Source organism: Papilio xuthus, unplaced genomic scaffold, assembly GCF_000836235.2.
Source record: "Papilio xuthus unplaced genomic scaffold, Pxut_1.1 DF827542.1, whole genome shotgun sequence".
Taxonomy (NCBI): domain Eukaryota; kingdom Metazoa; phylum Arthropoda; class Insecta; order Lepidoptera; family Papilionidae; genus Papilio; species Papilio xuthus.
The window spans coordinates 1,418,620-1,440,168 of record NW_013531107.1 but is presented as its reverse complement, the minus strand read 5'-3'; the positions used below and the strand labels follow the sequence as shown (position 1 = coordinate 1,440,168).

Sequence of the window (21,549 nt, the reverse complement as noted above, 5' to 3'; positions counted from 1 at the left end):
AACTACATGTAATTAAAAATTCTGATTTCATTTAATTTGAATGTCTACCTACTCCTCTAGGTTACGGGCATTAATGGTGTATTAATTACAAGTGTGCGAATAATTCGAACTTATAAATTATTCGTATCGAATTGAATATTAATATTCGGACGATATTTGCACATCCCTAATATAAAAATCATTCGATTAATCTCTTTAACTCAACGTTTCGAGAAACACTTTTGGTATTAATACCAAAATTCGCGAATTATAGAATTTTTCCGGATTATTCGATTTTTTAATTATTCGTCGAATTTCAATCGGACCCATATTCGTGTACCCTTATTAGTTACGTTATTAGCATCCTTATAAATCTCTTAAGCATGTTTTTTTAATAAACATTAAAGAAAGAAGGACACAAAGCAAGCGAGTGTCTTATTATGCCATTAAACAACGTGTTTTTTTCTTCACCGACGTTACGCGAAGCGAGACACGTCGAGTTATGTTTACACGAATTACGTGCAGGATCTCACCCGACAATCAAAGGTCGTCTGTGAATCCGGCTCGTGAGGTCATATTGACGAGTTCCTAGCTTTAATGCTTTTTTTTAATAAATCCTTTCCGTGGGGGCTAATGACACTTGGTCAATCTGCAGAATACATTATATTTTCACTGACTTGAATTATTCTATCTGAATGAAATAAAAAATAATTACTTTATTAAAAATACATAGTTTAGTCTTTGCTTAATAATACGTATTTTTTAATTTCTTTCTTCCAACACTTTTGCTACTACACTATCTCTAAATAAACATATTTTAAAATCTTCAACTCTTTATAATTATTGCATTTAAACACTTAGGTCAACTAAGCTAACGAAATGAAAACCTCGAAATAAGAAAGTGACAACAAAACGAATTATTTCGTTTAGAGTCCGCACTTTTATCTAAATTAAGAAAGAGATAATTAACTTAATCAATTTTATTTTCATTTTAACTATTTAATTGTCAGACAAATTAAAAAAAGACTTTGACTATAACATTTCATATGTTTACGTAACGTTTTGACGTAAAAATACTTCATTAAAAAATAAAGCAATGTAGGTTTTCAGAGACAAATTAATTTGTAACTACGGATCAAATTTGTTTAACGTTCTCAGCTAGAGGTATAATTAGTTTTATTTTTTGTTTGTAGAAATTCGAGTTTTATAGACAAGATATTAATATAGACAAATAATTAAATATTATAAAAACCATATCTAAATAGAAAATTTCATCTAAATTGTTTAAGACTTGTTTTCTAGAGTAGTCTATACAAGATTTGTTTGGTCTAAGTCAGTCTTTCCCAAAGTGGGCGATAACGCCCCTTGTGGGCGCTGCAGGTCTCAAGTTGTGGGTAATAGTAAAAGTTTCGTTTAAAATTCTCCGTTAATATACATATATAGGTCACAATAATTAATTAATTTAATTTGAAGTTATAGTGGTTTTTAAATATGTGAAAATATGGGGGCGCTAAAAAAATATTTATTCTCAAAGTGGGCAGTAGACAAAATAACTTTGGGAACCACTGGTCTAAATGAACGATGTTCTTATAATAAATCTCTTAATTTCCATTCAGTTTAGTTGATCATTTAATATTATTTGACTAAAGCATTAATCTGACATTTAAGGTCAAATATACAATTAAATTGTCTAAAATGCGTATGATACGTCTCATTATACAATGTAAAAATGTATTTAATTTTTCATCCTGTTCAAAATAAAAGCACACTCTTCTCTTAAAATGTTTATTATTGAATTTTAATTATAACTTTGCACAAAACATATACAAAATACTACGATATAAGAAGTATAAGTAATTTAAGGACAACGATTTTCTCCGCTCATTGTTAAAACTCACTCTTGATTCTACTGAAAAATAACAAAAGACTGCTTGATATAATAAAGAAATAAAATCTCACGGCGCCACTACATGCCAGTATAATTTTCTTTTTTATTGGCGCCTTCTAACGTAATGTCATCGAATTACGCTTAGACAATCTTATATAATATTTTTGATGATTGCATTAAACTGTTTATTAGTTTATATATGAAAAATTCTAGAAACGATGTCAGACTGTCAAATCAGTAAAATTCTCATTAATCTTAATTCAAATGTTCTAATTGACTTAATATGAACATAACCTTCTGTGTGTATCCTAAATTATAAAGTGAATTGATAGCTTGAATTAATTACGATGGACGAGCCTTTAATTATAAGATGTTTCTTAGAAAAATTAAACAACACACTAACAGTAAAATTATACTGCCTCAAAAACATAATCTAAGTTTTTTTAAGTTTAATATGTATTTTGTTCGACAGTGAAAACCCGCACTAATAAAAAATAATACATGTAACAAGCTTAGAAATGAAAGTGCATAAAATTGTTTCGTGGAACGTGACTGTAATAGATAATTTAAAAGGGTAATCATTATGTACAAGGTTAAATGTCGAAGTAACATGATACAGCGTGTCTTTAAATTGATAAGAACATTTCCAAAATTTCATGATACATGATTTTTTTATTTTATTTAAAAGCATCGGTACGTTATATGGTTGTGATATTTCAAAATGATACTTATCTGTACTATAATATAATTATATAAATTTAAGATTTAAATAACATTATTTAAATCTTAAACTCTTAACTGAAATTCTTATGTGGAAATAAACAAATAAAAACTTAATATACTGTTTCTTCTTAAAATATCTTACTAATATAAATGCGAATGTTTAGATGGATGGATGGTTGTTTGTTTGAATTTATTTCCGGAACGGCTTAACGGATCTCGCTGAAATTTGGCATAGTCGTAGAAAAGAGTCTGGAAGAACACATAGCCTACTAAATTATTACTATTAAGTTTTTTTTTAATTCCACGCAAACGGAGTCGCGGGAGACAGCTAGTATGCAATAATCGAAGATTTCCATTTGATAACTATTAAAGATATTTCTTTTAAGAAAAATATCTGTTGTTACTTAACCACAACCTAAATAGTTCTGGCAGTTTATAAAGCACGTAAGAAAAAAAACAAGCTTACTGTCAGGTCATGTGAAAGTGGAAGGTTGACATTGCGAATGTCGAGGCTTACGTGTTGCTTACTGCATCTCAAGGATATCTGAAACCAACCGCACTACTCTTAGTAACAGGGCAAGGAAAACAAGACAGACTATGTTCACAATCTTCAAATTAATCATGACAACTTACGAAAACCGTACCAAAAATGTTGGTATGCTTTTACGAGTGATACAAAATTATCTCATACAAAATCAAATAGAACACAGAAATATATGGTCTGTCTCTAGTAATTATGTAGGTACCCTTAGCTTGATATAATGAAGCTAACGTAATTAAAATTGGTTGTTATACTTTTACAGGAATATATTGCATAATCTTCACCATAAATTTTGTAAAAGAATAAAAATGCAAAATTACCTTATTATGAACACCAAAACATCGTTCAATGTCACTTTTCACAAAACTAAACATTACACTATTTGAAATGTCAAAACGAATTGTGTTCTACCCGCAATATTTTTAGTTGTAGTCAATTAACGTTCGGAAATCTAACTAAATGTCATAACAGTGATAAAAATATTGACAAATAAAAATATTTCTACAAAAACATAAATGTAAAACCTACCTTAAAAATCAAATTTTATTTATAAAGGACATATACTGCGAAAAGTAAAATCGCTTTTTAATAAGTATTGTAATTAAAAAAGAGGTTGCTTTAAAATTCTACCCTTATAGCAACTAGCAACTTTAGTTCTTTTGCTTTACTTTTTTTATGTCCCTATAACTTTTTTCAATAAAAACTTTTTGCTATGACTTTTCTATGATAATTATTTTTATGCAATGTCAATGACATAAGTTAAGTTAGAAAGTATGGTGTGTAACCGGTGCCCGCTATATGAGATCTACGATAAAAACGAAAGCTACACTTGTCTTTGAAACACTTGTGGTTTGACTTCCGTACTTCCTTATGGCTACAATGAACAATGTCAAATAATTACCTATTAGCGTTAAAATTAATGCACAGATAAAAAAAAATCCTATTGGTTTTTTTTTGGGATAATTGAATCAACCATAAAGTTTTTTACTCTATATAGATTAAATATATCCAATTCAAAAACATTTTAATATTTAGAGAAATATAAGTAATATGAGAATATTAAAATTATTAAGTTACGTCGACATTACTGGCAAAAATTATTTTTTATGAAACATATTTTTTTAAGTAATGCATTATGGTTACGTTTTAAATAAGGAATAAAGGATACATTTTATAATAAATCACAGAATGATTTCCTTCCTTTGTCATTGAATTAGTATAGTATCAATAATTTATAGGAATGAACTAGGAATCCTCGTCAAGGTATCGCGGTCGACTAGTTTTTATAGAGTCGGGTCAATAATCAAGTTTACTGAAGTTTATTCATTCATTTCAAATTACAAAGTGCGTCAGTAAGTAGTACGTCGTAAGCGTCAATAGCCTAATAATTAAGGGTACAGATTTCCGATCACGAGGTTGAGGGTTCTAATCGCGCCATTCGACTGTTGTCGTAAACCATATCCTAGCACAAGCCTACAGCTTAGTTGGAATGTTAAAAGAAATATTAGTAAATTTACAAAAAAAAGTATTTTTGAATAAAGTTAAGGTTCACACCAAGTTTGATTTAATTATAGTTGAATTCTCATTAAAAATTAAACTTTGAAAACATCTCGTTTAGAAATTCCAAAGCATTATAACTCAAATATTTCTTTGACATAGATTATTGTCTATGTTTTTCTCTATGACTTTATGACATTTATCTCTTTGTTTCAGATATCGTAGTAGTGTGTTACTATTGGCCGTTGCGTGTACGGTGACATTAGCGCAAAAGAGCAGAATAGAAGACACCAACATACAAGCTGTGCCCAGCGACCTACGAAGAACTGTTAGTGAGGCCTTGGCCTTAGAAAGGAGGTTCCACTTGGGCGCTAACGATGTGTAAGTTTAAAACTTTAACCAAAACTTACAACCGTTTAATGACCGATACTTAAATAGTCCTGAATGTAAATTTCTTATTCTAAGTCTACTAAGGGCTCTCTTAATCACTTACTGAGTGCTGACGATAGTAGTCTATTTTATGAATTTAGAACATATTAGCATTTATTACTTGTAACCCGATTAAAGTGAAGATAGAATTATAAAAAGGATTTTCTATTGTACACAATTTGTCGGTGGCGTTTCTTTCTAAAATACCAAATTGTTTGAATCATTCAAAACAACACAAGACAAAGTTAATTTAAGGACAATGAGTGAACTCAGATTATTTTGAATGTAAATATATTTTGTCTGTATATTTATTTTACAGTTGTGACAACCCTATAGAGTGTACTAAAAAAAAAGTGTTTTTTACGTGATGAGTTTTTACCTTTCATTAATTTATTCAAAAATCTTGCTCCGCTTTCGTTGCATAACATTTAAATCGTCTGAGGAATGTAAAGAGGATTTAGTCAACTATCCTTTTTTGTAGTAATGTTAAATAGTATCCATTAATATTTTTGGTGTTAGAAGAGAAATTTATGATGTATTCATATGGCAGTATATCTGGGAAATTAGTGAAATATAGTGAAGACTGTTTAAAACTGATTTATTGTAGCTGGTTTAAAAAAAAGTTTTTATTTAGAATCATCAGAGCATGCCAAAAATAACATTTTTCTCAGGTAATTTGTTACTTAACATCACATGTGAAATATAAAACAGACGTCACGTCGTAATTTTATTATTTTGAATTTATTCTTAAATGTTAGCTTAAACACTTTTTTATTGCGTTTGTTCCGAAGAAAATGTAATGAATGAAATTTTCAAATTTGCATGAAGGGAAACAAAAGAACGTTAATATATTAAATATATACACACGCACACGTTTTTTGATTCACAGGTATAACTGTTCGTCAGAAGATGACATCAGTACGACACCCTGTCCGCCTAGCAAATACCGTAGCGCTAGTGGGGAGTGCAACAATGTACGTCACAGGCCATGGGGTCGAAGAGGAGATGTCTTCCTAAGGTTGCTACCTGCGAACTATGCCGATGGTAAGTAACTAAAACGACGAACTATGTAACCATAAAACAGCTTAAAATTCTAAATCATAACGATGATACTATATGTGAGTGTTTATCGTATCAAAGATAATGGAAATTCACATGTCTATAGTCAAAGCGATTAATCCAGATATTAAAGACTTTTAAAGGTGATTTGAAACAAATATTAAGATGAAATTTTGTAGAAATATATTAAAAATTATAGTTAAATAACTCATCTTTTTCAAAGCAAGTTTACTAACTTGGCAACGAATTAAACAAATAAAGCTTATATTACACACCACACTTGAGTGTGTTAAGTAAACACGGATGTATATAAATGTGTGTATTTTAATTAATAAGAATTAGCTGAATCGCTTGTGTTATTTTTTTAAGATTGACACGAAGTCAAATGAATTTGTAAACAATTTTAAAGACAAAATTCGTGTCATACTCAAGTTAAACTTAAAGTAAATCGCTCTATTATATTAAAAAAAATATATTTAACTTTATTTCATATAAAAAATCAAAATTAAATGCAAATATATTATCTTACATGTATTATGAAGTAATTTAGCGTACGAACAATCATTACTTATTCAATAAGTTAAGGCTTAATTAAAGCTTAATTGTTTTCTGCACTTAACACTTAATAATACAGGAACTGTTCGTTACTTAAGTGCCTATTTTAACTATTAAATTTCCATTATCTAAATGTGCAACCACGTGTACTTTTAAAGCTTATATTATAATGCCAAAAGCCAAAGTTTAGATTAAGCATATTAAACAAATCAAGTTATCACATGATTTTAGATTAGTAAAGGTTGAACGGTTGAGTCAAAATCATGTGATATGGTAAAGTTGTACAATAAAATTAACATAATTATGATATAGACGGTACCATTTAAGTCGAAGCTTCGATAAAATCTTAATAATTATTTAAAATTAGAACAACTACCATTAAAGATTAGATTAGTATAATCTAAATGCAAGATGTATGCTCCTCTACTCTATTTCGAACTATTATTTAATATCTTACCAATATAATAATAGCGAATGCTTATATAAATGGATGGATGTTTGTAAGAAAATATCTCCAGAACGACTGCATGGATCTTGCTGAAATTTGCCATAATGTAGAACATATCCTGGAAGAATACATAGGCTACTAATTAAGATCCTCTTCATCGGAGTCGCGGGCTACAGCTAGTATAATAATAATATAAAAATAGAATAGCCAAAAGATATTGATAGGACCAGTAAACAAAACAAAGTATTGGGAGTTAATTGACATTAAAAAAAGTAGCTGTAAAGTAAAATATGCGCAGCTCTTCTAACATTTTTATAATACTTAGTCTTAGTCACTGCCTGATTTAGTGTACATTTCTCGCAGTAACCAATCAATTTTGAGTAAATCAGTTAATCCTTGTTCCCAGGTGTATCTCAGCCGTTGTCTCCCCCGCATTTACCGGAACCCACGCTCGCCGTGCAAGCTGCCGCGCAACTCACTGAACCAGCTGAACATGATTACGTCACCAGCTTATTGGCCGCCTGGGGACAATTCCTTATGGATGACCTGATCGCGACTGCTAACGGGAACAAGGTAAATATATAGCTCGAGATACTAAATCGGTAATTTCCAAAAGTTTGTCGAAGACCGAATGTATTTATATAATGGCGGGAAATAAATCATCATAAGATGAAGAAATGTAGCGGTAGGTCATTTAGGCTTAGGTTCATTGAAAGCAGTAATGTTGGAAGCAAAATAACACCACTCTTCAATCATCGGTTAAAATTACATTTTAAAATATTTATTGATTAAATGATCATTACTGCATAACAATAGCTATGTCGAAAAACACGAAGCTCTATGTTGTTTTGTGTTCGTAGTAGCGTGTAGTTTCTTTTACGGAAGCATTAAAGATAGCTCTTGGATGCCGCAATTAATACGACGACTAACAAAGGAAGGTTTTGAATTGTTTATTTCACGAAGAGATCATTTTATGAGTTATTTGTTCTGGCGATTTTTGATAACATTATTTTGTGCAATTTCGCCTTTAATAGTAAATCAAGTAGTAAAATATAAATTAACTATAAAATATTTTTTTCATATCCAAAACTGACATCGTGGATCCTTCTAAAGTTTCATCTCGGTAACCTTCCTCTATGCACTATGATCTACTTTTACTTTTTTTGTTGACTCTCCAAAAATTATGGTGATACAAGTTCGATTAAAAATACATGGAGTGGTAGTCTTATGTTAATTTTTTTCTATATCTAAGTAATAACGCATAAAAAGTTGCGTTTATGTTTTTTTTTTTGTTTCGAAATTATTTTCGCTTAACTGTGACGTGGAAACCTTCAATTATAGCGTATATTTACAAAGTTTTTGCTTACCAATTTTCGACATCATAACCAGATAAAATCGTAGTCAATTGGTATATTGAACGTTAAACAGTTTCAGTATTGCTTCTTACAATTTTTAGTTGTTATAAAGTATACAAAAGATCTTAAAAAGCCGAGCTAATCAGAAACGCCTTGGCCTATGTCGCCGACCACACGTCACGGTGTTAAGGCCAGCGGATGCTTCATCAAGAGTATACATTGTATGCAATTCACAATACAAACGTAAACATCTAGTGATGCAATCTTTTCACTTAATCGAGCCTAATCACTTGAACTTGACCAAGACACGATTAGTAACTTATTAGCGCATATTATTCTAATGACCTTCACACAACCTTTAAATATCATAAAACCATAACTTGAGTTTTATTGTTTAGTTAAACTATCGATAGTTTTAAGTAAATTCAACTTTAAAATACAAAACTAAATTTGACAATTAAAATTGTATGAAAATCGCACCTTGAATTTAACACTTTATGAAACAACCAAAAAGGATTTCTTTATTCGAGAAGCATAATATTTATTCAAAAGACTCAAGTTACAAGATATGGGTACCGATAACATTATTTCAATAAAAAACAAGCTTTTATCAAAGCTTGTGAATTCAAATTAAAAGTTATTTTGATAATATTTTTTTTTATTTTTCGGATACCTAAGTTTAAAAGAAACTCAGTTAAGTCTGTGATCACATCATATACAGTCAGCTGCATAAATATGCATACACTTTTTACTTTACAAACATGTATAGGTCTTTGGTATCAAAAATACTTATGCTCTAAATATCCATTAAAATGTTATCACGGTGGGAAGAATACGGACGGAGACGTGTATATATATATTTGAAATCAAAGGGGTATACTAGTTTTTGAAGCTTTGTAAATGTATAGATATTTTTGCAGCTGACTGTACAAAGTTCAAAGAAAGCCACAGAGCTCTCAAAAGATGGTGAAAGCTATGATGTAACGGGCATTCTCTTCCTTATAGACAAGTTCTCAGGGCACGTGACTACAACGATCTCGTTTATTCATCCTTGTACCAGGAAGGTTAAATAAAAGTGATTGTAAAACATCTTTCTACTATATATTTCTTCCTTGTAGGAAGCGTATTTTTATTTGCAATCTTATTTTTGTAATCTAAATAGTTAATTAAAAAATAATTAAAAGTTAAATCATTTAATAGTCAATTTATTTAAGCACTTATATTATAATTGTTCTTTAAAAGCTTTTACAATAATGAAAGAAAAGACTATTGGGCGTTTATTGAAATTCAACCATAATTCATTTCAGCTCGAATTGTATTAGATTTTTGTATTAATTAAAGTTTTATGTACTTCTGCAATTTACAATTTAAAAGTGTCAAATTACATGTTTATTGGTTCGCGCAATTCCCTTATAAAGATGTACTTACAAAATTAACGCTTCATTTCATAAAAATGACAATGCTAACTTCAGAAAAATTATAAAACGCATCAATATCGTATTACAAGTATTATTACAAATAAAATACCCATGTCAAGGTTTTAAGACATATGAACATCATTGTTATATACCATTATATCTACGTATTATGTACGTCTATTTATTGTATTCATATGTTTTTAAATGTCAGAACATTTACCTTGTCTTTGATCTTACCTTTTTTTATCTAACTATAATGAATTTATAACTTTACATTTGAATATTAGTTTTTAATTGAATAATTTTTAAATACACAAATCTTACTAATATCTTACTAATCTTACTATACTATCCCAGTAATATTATAAATACAAATGTTTGGATAGATGGATGTTTGTTTGAAGGTATCTTCGGAATGACTAAACGGATTTGATTCGGCACTGATGGAGAACACAGTATGGAAAAACACATAGGCAACATATTTTATTTAAACTTATGCTTGTTCTTTTTTAATCCGCGCGGACGGAGTCGTGGGCGATTGCTAGTGTTAATAAATTTGCTATTTGTGACATTTTAGTAAAACCTGTCAATAATCACGTAGACATCATAACCATTTGACACCTTTTGCCTAAAAAATGTTGAATAAAAATTAAAAATTAATACGAAAAGAAACGATGGCGTGCATTACACAATATTAGTTTACGGAATTACGGACGCACAAGTTACGTGTGAGGTTCGAGCGTGTGCGGTGAAAGTTATTTGTATGACATTTCATAGCCATTGTTAGTCTGTTACTTAAGAGATTATAGTATCCGATGGGGAATTCTTGTTTAACAACCGATACTTATAATATGTGATGTAAATTTTATTTTATTTAATTAAAAAATGTAAAAAAAAAAACAAATATTTCCGTAAATCTGAGTTGTACAGATAGATTTGATAGTCATTTTATATATATGAAAAGTATATGCTGTAATGTATTTTCTTTTGTTTCTAGAAATGTGAGTCGTCATCGTGCGAATACGTCCGCTCTGCACCTACCAGGAACATAGATTCTTGTGGTTTCGGTAAGTTTTAATAAAATATATTATATATCGTCCCGGAGGCCTAATATAGTCCTCTTTCCCTTCCCACCATTTTTCTTATAAGGAAAAGATGGAAAGTGGAAGTGGACTTTCCGGATGAGAGGATGCATGGAAAGAGAAATTTTTCTTTTTTTCTGTGCATCCTCTCCTCCGTCTATTAAAGGTAGGCAACGCATATGCAATTGCGTATGTCTATGGGCAACGGTCACTTCGCTATTTCAGCGATTTCAGGTGGCCGCTCGCTCGTTTGCCACCTTATACTATAAAAAAAATATTATATATATATATATATATATATATATGTATATATCGTTCACTTCTTTATAAAGACATTTATTCAGTCTTTTGTTTTCTCGACAATGGTAATCAAATTTAAAAACTCTTAAAAGCGTACCGCATATATCAACTTCTTTAAGCCTTGACCAGTATATTTCCTTTTCTTTGTTACACTCCAAGCATCACAACCTTCGTGATTGGTTGGTATATTATTACTTTCTTCCATGTTTAACTCTAAAAGAAAGTTTACCTTCACATGATGGCTATCTAACGAAAGTCATTTGTTACGAATGATGACTATCCGTATCCAAAGTTTTAACTTACCTTTTATGTACGATACTAAGTATATACCACCGACATTCTATATAAACCTAATAATTTTTAAACTTTCGTGAAACATAATTATAAACTAATTAAAAACGACTACAATTTAGAATTACTTAACGCTTGTCGTTTATTATTTATTATAATACTAGCAATTGCCCTCGACTTCGTCAGCACAGAATTAAAAGTAGCCTATAACCCCTGTGCACCAACTAACTTCCCGTCCAAGTCCTGTCAAAATCGATATAACCGTTACGGGGATTTGAATAGGCTACTTCATATCTTATCTTGCAATTGTCCTTCACTTACCCACTGGTTCATAGACCGTTACAAATTTGTATACCTAAATGTATACTATAAAAACAATGTGCCGCACCTGCGTACAAAATCACGTGCCTCGAGTGAACGCAAAGTTGTTTGAAAGGTTGCATCCATCGAACACTATATGGTATATAATTTTATAAATGCAAGCGATTTACATTCTTATTGACTTTAGTTACAATCTATATTTGCATATATATTTACCTAAATAGATATCAAGTTTAACCTCACCATAAGATTAAGGAAGTAATGTTTAAAACTGGTTTAGATTATGTTATTAATAAGTGGCATACATCAGCTTCCATCCCGTCGAAGACTCGTCAAAATCGGTCCAGCCGTTTAGGAAATTACCCTGAACAAACTCGGTCTTGCGGTCTATTCGCAATCAGACATAAAAATAAACTGAATTTTCTTTATAAGACACGCAAATACTTATGTTCGAGAAAATATATTTTTCGATAGGTAATATAGCAACTTTAATTATATTAATTGTATAGATAAACACCAGAAAAGTAATAACTACATAAAAATAAAATAGATATTAAGATTAATTTAATGTTTCCTTCTTTGACGTCAGTAACAAATTGTAAATGAGTATTTTTAAATTACGAATACCTATTTACAGTAAATTACTATATCATTTTGTCTAAAATATATCAAAGTAATAATTAAAGGTTTTCCGATATTTTGTTTATTTAATATCATAAACACGATAATTCCTATATTTTTAAAATGTCATGACATTTGCTTATTTTGGCATTAAAGTAATTATTAAATTAAAAAAGGAAACTAACCTCAGCTTATTTGCAATTTTGACATAAGATAATACACTATAATCAAATATCTTAAATGGATGCATAATAAAATATCTTTTACATAACAAAAGAATTCTTCTCCTACAGAAGTGCGAGAACAAATGAATATGGCAACGGCTTTCCTCGACGGCTCCGCGTTATACGGCAGCTCAGAAAAGGAACTTCTTTCCTTGCGGCTATACGACGCTGGAAAACTGGATATAGGAGCGTGTCGCAAGTAAGTATTGCAATTATAGAGTTATTAAATTTATAGGCAAATATGACTGTTGAGAGGCGTATTTTAAATATATTTATGTAATAAAAGGTTTCATCACATTTTCTTTAACTTGTGTTGTTCAACGCAATAAAACAACTTGAATGTAACTCTGTTGTCTTGTTACACAAATCATCTTTGTAAATTTTAGTTTCCTTGTCTCGTAATAAAACTGTTGAAAAATCTGCCATTTTTATGTCCCAATTTATGTCAACAGTGGTATTTTATTATTTATTTTTGGTTTCAATAAATCTTAGTTGTAATTAGAGGTAGATAATGCACGTGCATGTGAATATGTCCCACGTATCTGTGTCGCCGCGCATTCAGCTGGGCCCCGGCAACCATTGTTTACACTCAAGGCTCTTCATTATACGCTACTAAATCAATTAATTAAGCATTAACTAAATTACCGCAATTGTTTTAGTACAAACAGCTTTGAAGACCTCTTTTTCATATAAACGTCATAGTAACACATATTGGTTAGTTATCAACAAACGTTATGTAATTATTACACGGTACAAATGATGGTTTTAATAATTTCGCTATAATGTGACCGAAATATGCTAAATAAAAATAACATAACGATATTACGATAAAAATAAGACAGTAAAAACCCTAATCAAGTATTAAAATTGTTATATAAACGTAAATAGTAAAAAAGAAAACCTAAGACAAAAGATTTTAGTTTACTTTTTTACTTTTACTGAAATAATGGCCTTGGCCTCTAAAATACAGATTCGTGACTATAGACTGGACGGTAGATTAGCCACGCTGTTGACGTGAAATTTTATTTAATTTTAATATAGAGATTTTAACAAATATCAAGTCTTATATATAAACTATTTAATCGTGTTTTTGTTCTAGAACTTGTAATAGTATCATTGTTTTTTTTTACTATTTTACCATAGAAAGTAAACCTGGACAATCTCATTACGTTATTTTTCTGTGCCATAGAATCCCAGACTAATTTATTGGTAAATAAAGAATAATTTCATCTTCATTATCTTAAGATAGAGATAACAACACGCTATTATACTGATGTTTCATCAGTGGAAACTCATTTTTTTCCGATACATTTCTTTACTTTATCTTTTTCTTAAAGATGCAACGATGGTACACCAACCGCACCTCTATACAAGGCGCTGTTCACCGAACACAATCGCATCGCAGGCGAACTATACTCCATGAATCCATTCTGGGATGATGTCACTCTGTTCCTAGAAACTAGACGAGCGATGGCTGCTATGATCCAGCATATAACTTACAATGAGTTCCTGCCAGTGTTATTAGGCGAAGTGAGTACTTTAAGTTATACTACGAACCTCCGAATAAGGAAATATCTAACTGTCGCTGGCGACTCCCCTTACTTGTGCTTCTTACAAAAAAAGATAATGAGTTTAACAAATGTAGCAATTAATACATAGACAATTACCCTTTTTTTTTAAATAAAAAACATTAACAAAAACCAGTCAGTAAAGTTCATTAACCTTACGCGATCGTATATCATCATTAACATAATTAAGAAGATGCCGTCCGTAAGAAGATTACGTCAATTTTAAATGAGGTCAAACTGTCGATCTGGATTGAATAACCAGTTACAATTTTTAAATTAAGTAGCTTAAAAAAGATTTTATCAAAAATGAGCATGGGCCTTTTCCCACAGCAAATACGATAGTAAACGTAATTGCATCCTCTAAGAGCATATGATAATCACATTATAATAATCTCTAAGTATTGAATTTCCAACTATTGATTGTTCAATTATTCATCAGAGTATACTTTTTTAAAGGTGGGTATGGCTAAGGCAGAATTGAAGCTAACGTCTTTAGGTTTCTGGAGAGGATACTCGAGTACCAACCGCGCCGGTGCCTACGCCGAATTAATCGCCGTAGCACCCATATTTAATGCTATGATGCATGAAAACTTGGTAAGTTTTGTCTTTCAATATAATATTATCACAATGAAGACATGTTTACATGTGTATTTAAAAAAAAGTGTTTGCTAATACAAGTTAATTAACTGTTAAATGATACTTAAATCTAATTTAAATAATGTGTGATTAAATATTTTGTTCTAGATCAACGATACATCATCTATAATGGATTTGGTAAAGACGAGTGCACACAAGGTCTCTAAATTCCCGGCTTCAGCACAGTGGGACTTGAATCGTTCTAGAGATCACGGCGTATCGTCATACTTACGGGCGCTGCGTCTATGTGAGCCGATGGTTAACGTCAAATCGTACGCTGACTTTGAAAAGCTAGGATTTAATAGAGCTCAGCAAGAAATGATGGCTGATATGTACAGGTAAGGTTCAACAGGATAAAAAAATACTAATTAGTTAAAGCAAATCCAGTATAACAATCTTGAAAATTTAGAGAAGACACATTTTAGAAATTTTTGTAATTTTTTAAAGGAATGCGGAAGATGTGGAACTTATGATCGGTGGTGCAATGGAAAAAGCGGCATCTGGTGCTGTTATTGGTTCAACATTAGCTTGTGTGTTAGCTCTTCAATTCGCTAACATGAAAAAGAGCGATAGGTATGAATTGTATTAATAAAAAGGTATCAATATGATATGTAAATAAGCTAAAGGAAGTATAATTTCTTTTTATAATTTACAGGTTCTGGTATGAAAACGATATTCCTCCATCTTCGTTCTCTCCCGAGCAACTAGCCGCAGTAAGGAAGGTTTCACTCGCGGGCCTTTTGTGTGCTGCCGAAGAAAATCTTGGCAAAATCCAACCGAAAGCATTTGTTAAAGAAGATCCCTTCTTGTAAGTTTATACCAAAATATTTCTTATCAACCCTTTTTTTCTACTATTGCTTGCGTTGTTCCAGTTGTCTTTTTTATTATTACAAATCTCAAATGGTTCTTAAATTTTGACCTTCTTTTAAGGAATGCAGCGCAGCATTGCTCTCAACACAATCGTCTGGAACTGTCCGCGTGGCGCGATGAAACAGGCGCCAAAGCGGCGGAGAGATTGTCACAAGATATGCTAACTGCTGCGCTCGAGAAAGCCAAACAGGAGATGGCTGACAGGAAAAAACTGGAATACATGCTTTGGGAAACACGTGAGTATTCAAAGTACTTACTTCAACAAAATACAATGAATCAGATATAGGGCTGTGATAAAGCTTATAAGAATTGTGAAACTTTGGTATTTACTTACTGACTTTTTCTTTTTAGGCGGAGGAGCGGATCCCAAGTCTCCCGTAGGCACAGCAGCTTCCTTCTCGAAGGCTAACAAATACGCGTTGAAACTCGCCAACACTTCTCTCTTCTTTGAATTTGCCACAAACGAGCTGCTCAATACTGTGAATACCGGGTAAGGGCTTTAATAGTTTTCATTTTTATTAACCATATTGACTAGAAAAACGAAATCTGGCATTTTTAGTTTAAACTACCCTTCTCTCTCTACATTTCCTAAAAATCAATAATAATTTGCAAACAATATGACATAATATGAATTAATACCATTCCAGACACCGTCGCAAACGTCAGATATTCGACGATTCGCTCAGCTTCTCTACAAATGACTTCGTAGACTCGTTGCAATCTGTGGACGTGAGCAGCTTCCTTGGTCAGGACCAGCAGGGACCGAGCATCGAGCCTCAGTGCGACGACAACGGCGGCTGCGATGCCAACAACCCCTTCAGAACTTACACGGGATACTGCAATAATCTAAGAAATCCTAATCTAGGAAAGAGTTTAACGACATTCGCTAGACTGTTACCACCAGTGTATGAAGATGGTAAGCATGATTCGGATCATTTTTTTTCTAAGGATGAGGCTAGGGTGTTGATTTTAGGATATGTTTGTATTGTTCATTGCTTTCTGATCTTTTGTAACCAAAATTGAATCACCGATTTAGAGTAAAGGATCGTTCTATTCATGTTCACCGGAATCCCATGATAGTATCATACAGTTAATCCGATATTTGTTGACTTTTATTTTAAAAAAAACATGTATTGTGTACCAGGTGTAAGCAGACCTCGCATCAACTCAGTGACTGGCACGCCGCTCCCCTCGCCCCGCATCATTTCTACCGTCATCCATCCCGACATCTCCAATCTGCACACTCGCTACACTCTAATGGTGATGCAGTTTGCGCAATTTGTCGACCACGAGCTCACCATGACGCCTATTCATAAAGGTATTGACACACTATAAAGTGGAACTAAGTTTGTATACAAAACTATAAAGATGATCATTTCTGTACTGGATTTAAATATCTTAACTTAAATACTCATGCAAGCAAGTTGTGTATAGTCTTCTAAACAACATATGATAATAAAATTTTTACACTGCACAGACGCTTTAAAATTCAAGCTTAAATTGTTGTCCGATATTTTTATTAGGTCAAATGACGCTACAACGTAAATTAATTGCAGGTTTCCACGAGTCGATCCCCGACTGCAGGTCATGTGACTCGCCGCGCACCGTGCACCCTGAGTGCAACCCGTTCCCGGTGCCGCGCGGCGACCACTACTACCCCGAAGTCAACATCACCTCAGGCGAACGACTCTGCTTCCCCTTCATGAGAAGTCTGCCCGGACAGCAGCATTTAGGTAAAATGCTTATTGCTATGAAATAACGACGTAATAAATATGAGCGTTTCAAATTCAAATTCGTTCTTTTGTGTTCGTTAGATGTTGACAAATTTACATGATATTTTGAGGCCAGAATTTCATATGTAAAATTCTGAACCTAGCCTATAAGTTTTGTAGTCAGTTATTTATATCTGGTTCATTAACTGATATGACTGTTTTAATCATGATATCATGATCTATTGTAAACACACTGGTAAAACAAAACTAACCTCTTTCCAGGTCCTCGTGAACAAGTGAATCAGAATACTGCGTTCATTGATGCATCAGTAATTTACGGCGAGAACCCTTGCATAGTGCGCAAGCTGCGCGGCTTCAACGGCCGCCTTAACGCCACCGATCACCCGCTCAACGGTCGCGACCTGCTGCCCCGCTCCGACAGCCATCCAGAGTGCAAGGCGCCCAGTGGGTTCTGTTTCATTGCAGGTGGGTGACAAATAAAAATATGTTTATATTGATAGCAGTGATCAAGAGAACTTCGTGCCTTGTTAATCGGACTATTTTTGAAAATAATGATTATTAAATGTTCTAATAAAGTTCGCAATAGGTCGGAGATAACCAGCCCGATACAAAACGTAGCGAAGGTTCTGTAAGTAAAGATATTCCATGAATTTATATTAATCTTCAATATTTCAACATTCAACATTATTATTAACAGGTGACGGCAGAGCATCAGAGCAGCCCGGCCTGACCGCCATCCACACGATCTTCCTCCGCGAACACAATCGCCTGGTCGAAGGCCTCCGAGGAGTCAATCCACACTGGGACGCCGAGCTGCTCTTTGAACATACGCGTCGCATCGTCGCTGCGGAATTCACACATATCATCTACAACGAGTTCCTACCACGACTTCTGTCCTGGAATGCTGTCAATCTTTATGGATTGAAATTGTTACCAGCTGGTAAGTAAATGTTTTAAATTTGAACAAAATTAAGTACTGTTAAAGTGCAGTACTAAGCAATAGTACCAATGGACTTTGGTTTATAAAAATTAAAAATTTGATGACATATTGCAGGTTACTATAAGGACTACTCACCGACTTGCAACCCGGCAATAGTAACGGAGTTCGCAGCGGCAGCGTTCCGCTTCGGTCACTCACTGCTCCGCCCACACCTGCCGCGTCTCTCACACAACTTCCAGCCTGTTGAGCCACCGATTCTACTAAGGGACGGGTTCTTCAGGCCCGACATGTTTATGACCGTATGTTTCAAAATTTAACTTCCTCCGTTTTCTCATGTTTTTATGAGGTAGTCGAAATTTAATCATGTTTTATATATAATAATAGCTAGTCGTGCCATTTTTTTTATTTCTTTGTACAATATGTTAACAAAAAATAATATTGTGTTATATTTTAGCACCCGCAAATGGTTGATGAATTGATGCGCGGTCTATCTTCCACACCTATGGAAACGCTTGACCAGTTCATAACCGGAGAGGTGACAAACCATCTGTTCGAGGACCGTAAGATACCGTTCTCCGGAATCGATCTGGTCGCTCTAAACATCCAGAGAGCTAGAGATCACGGAATACCAAGTTATAACAACTACAGAGCTCTGTGCAACTTGAAAAGGGCTGCTTCCTTCGAAGACTTATCGAGAGAGATTCCTGATGAAGTTATTGCTCGGTATAAATACATTAGTTTAAATAGCCATGTCTAGTTTATTTGTGTTTGTCTTTGAAATAAATTATGACATGTCTATTATTTGATTAAGTCTACTTCCATACAATTTATATTAACTCTATATTATATTGCAGATTAAAGAGGATTTACCCGACGGTGGACGACATCGATCTATTCCCGGGAGGTATGAGCGAGAGGCCGCTGCAAGGAGGGCTGGTTGGGCCTACCTTCGCCTGTATCATCGCCATACAATTCAGGCAGCTCAGGAAATGCGATCGCTTCTGGTATGCGACGTTTCCATTTTGTCAATTTACTACTTTACTTGTTAATAATATAAAGACTAATTGAGGACCGCGTCCTCTTTAAAGTCGATTAAAACGATGTGATTTTATTTGTCTTTCTCATCAGGTATGAAAACGATAACCCCGCGGCCAGATTCACGGAGCAACAATTGGCGGAAATTCGCAAAGTAACATTGTCCAAGATCTTATGCGAGAACTTTGATATACAGAGCGACATCCAACGCGCCTCTTTCGACTTACCCAGCAACTTCTTGTAAGTACACTACTGAAACTAATTTTATTTGTTACATATGCCTACTACCCAATTTAGATGAAGTAATAAAAGAAATTTCAGTACCATAAGAAATATTTCATCAATCTATATATCTTTGCTAACATAATTTATGTTAAATTAAACAGATCTTTACATATGCCTCTAAAGGGAAGACTATTTATTTGAAAGCTTGTTTACAGGAACCCTCGCGTACCTTGCTCGTCGTTGCCCAAGCTCGACCTATCGGCGTGGCGAGAGAGTTCAGCCCAGGGCTGCCTAATTGCAGGTCGCTCGGTCGCGGTCGGCGAATCCGCTTTCCCCTCGCCCTGTACGTCATGCATCTGTTCTTCAGAAGGGGTAAGTGCAGAATACTAAAGATAATTTTCTATGGATATAGCTTATAGGAAATATACTAGGTCTTTCATTCTTTTTATTGTGTCTTCTTTGTCTTTGGTTTGCAATTACGAAATCTTCGCTCAATTATATATCAATATTTTTATTTTCAACAGGCCCAATGTGCATCGTTACGGATAACAGACTGTGCCCAACTGCTTCGCGAATGGCCGCGAGAGGCGATACTCAGAGATGACGTGTGCACAGCGCAGTGCGGCACTGCAGCTCCCCCCAATCCTAACGGACATCGACGTCAACCAATCAACTTCAAGTTCCCAGACTTATCGCCGTTTATAGCCAAATGAAGGAATATTAGGGGCTCATAAGCTCCATATTTATAATCCAGTGTGTGCTATTTAAGCTAGTTAAACCAATTTTTAAAAAGCTATTTGAATAACTGTTGCAAAAAATCGCTTGATTTTTCGTGACAAATCATCATCAAAGTGATAGAAAATGTCAATAAAATGATAACGAGAATATTGTTATTGTCTATTACTTTAAAATATATGGTGAAAATGCTAATAATTTAACCATTAAAGCTTTTGGTTAAACTACATCAATTAATAGTGAAGACAGGTGTTTGTTAATTCGTCTGTGAGTTATAGAATTTTAAGAACAAATATCTATAATTTTTTAAATCATTAGTGAATTTTAGGCCATAAATAAATACTCAAGCATCATGGAAACTCATGTACACTATTAATAAATTAAATAAAATATAAATTGCATAGGGACAGTAACTTGTAACATTAAAATTGTAAAGTTATTATTTATAATTAATTATTACTGAATTTATTCGAAAATTGAGCACACATAAGCATTCTTACCAAAGTTATTTAAAAAAAATATTGTCAGCTAAACATTTTATATAATCTTTTCAATAATCTTTTTTAGGTTAGTCAAGACAAAAACGAATGCTAAAAGCTCAAAATTCACGGCTGTAATAACTTTAAATTCCTTTTTTAAATTATTTGAACATATGTTTAGTGTTGGGAATTGTAAAACGGCCATGTTAGCTTTAATTAAAAAAACTTACCAATATGGCAATACTTATAAAATGTTACCATTAAATCGTACAATATTAGATTCAATAAGCAATACAATGCATATTTACCTAATCGTGTGTAATTGAATCACTGCCTAGTGTTTTATCTAGGATTTAAAACGTGTTAATTATTTTGTAAAATATCGGCATAAATACTAGTATTAAGTTTTTTATATTTTAGCTCTTAACTATTTTAATTTTATAAATACAAATCTCACCTATTATTTAAAAAAACGTGTTTCTTTTTTTCCCAAAAAATTATCTTGCATGCGTTCATTGGACATATTATATTCTTTCGAAGAAAAAAAAAATCGACGAAGCACTTTTTTTCATTTTTACTACCCAAATAAAAGTTTTT

At 32.7% G+C, this 21,549-nt stretch overlaps 2 protein-coding genes across 2 annotated transcripts in view; one reads left to right on the top strand and one right to left on the bottom strand.

Moving 5' to 3' along the window:
• LOC106119154 (nucleolin) overlaps positions 1–3,520 on the bottom strand; it is a 37,160-nt gene extending 33,640 nt beyond the window's left edge. The window contains exons 1-2 of the mRNA XM_013314048.1: positions 3,452–3,520; positions 3,057–3,134 (exon numbers count right to left, since the gene is read on the bottom strand). The gene's annotated coding sequence lies outside the window, so the exon portion shown is untranslated. The remainder of the gene's footprint in view (positions 1–3,056; positions 3,135–3,451) is intronic.
• A 1,322-nt stretch (positions 3,521–4,842) lies between these two features.
• LOC106118771 (uncharacterized) lies at positions 4,843–21,418 on the top strand (the record flags this gene model as incomplete). Its single annotated transcript, XM_013313519.1, has 23 exons — positions 4,843–5,009; positions 5,947–6,101; positions 7,526–7,692; positions 10,890–10,959; positions 12,801–12,930; positions 14,069–14,261; positions 14,756–14,893; positions 15,044–15,273; positions 15,383–15,508; positions 15,591–15,743; positions 15,866–16,041; positions 16,157–16,295; positions 16,453–16,721; positions 16,950–17,123; positions 17,362–17,538; positions 17,800–18,003; positions 18,236–18,478; positions 18,593–18,777; positions 18,933–19,201; positions 19,333–19,482; positions 19,607–19,753; positions 19,954–20,110; positions 20,263–21,418. Coding segments are annotated over 23 exons (4,008 nt in total), but the record flags the coding sequence as incomplete, so codon positions are not given.
• Positions 21,419–21,549: the final 131 nt, after the last annotated feature.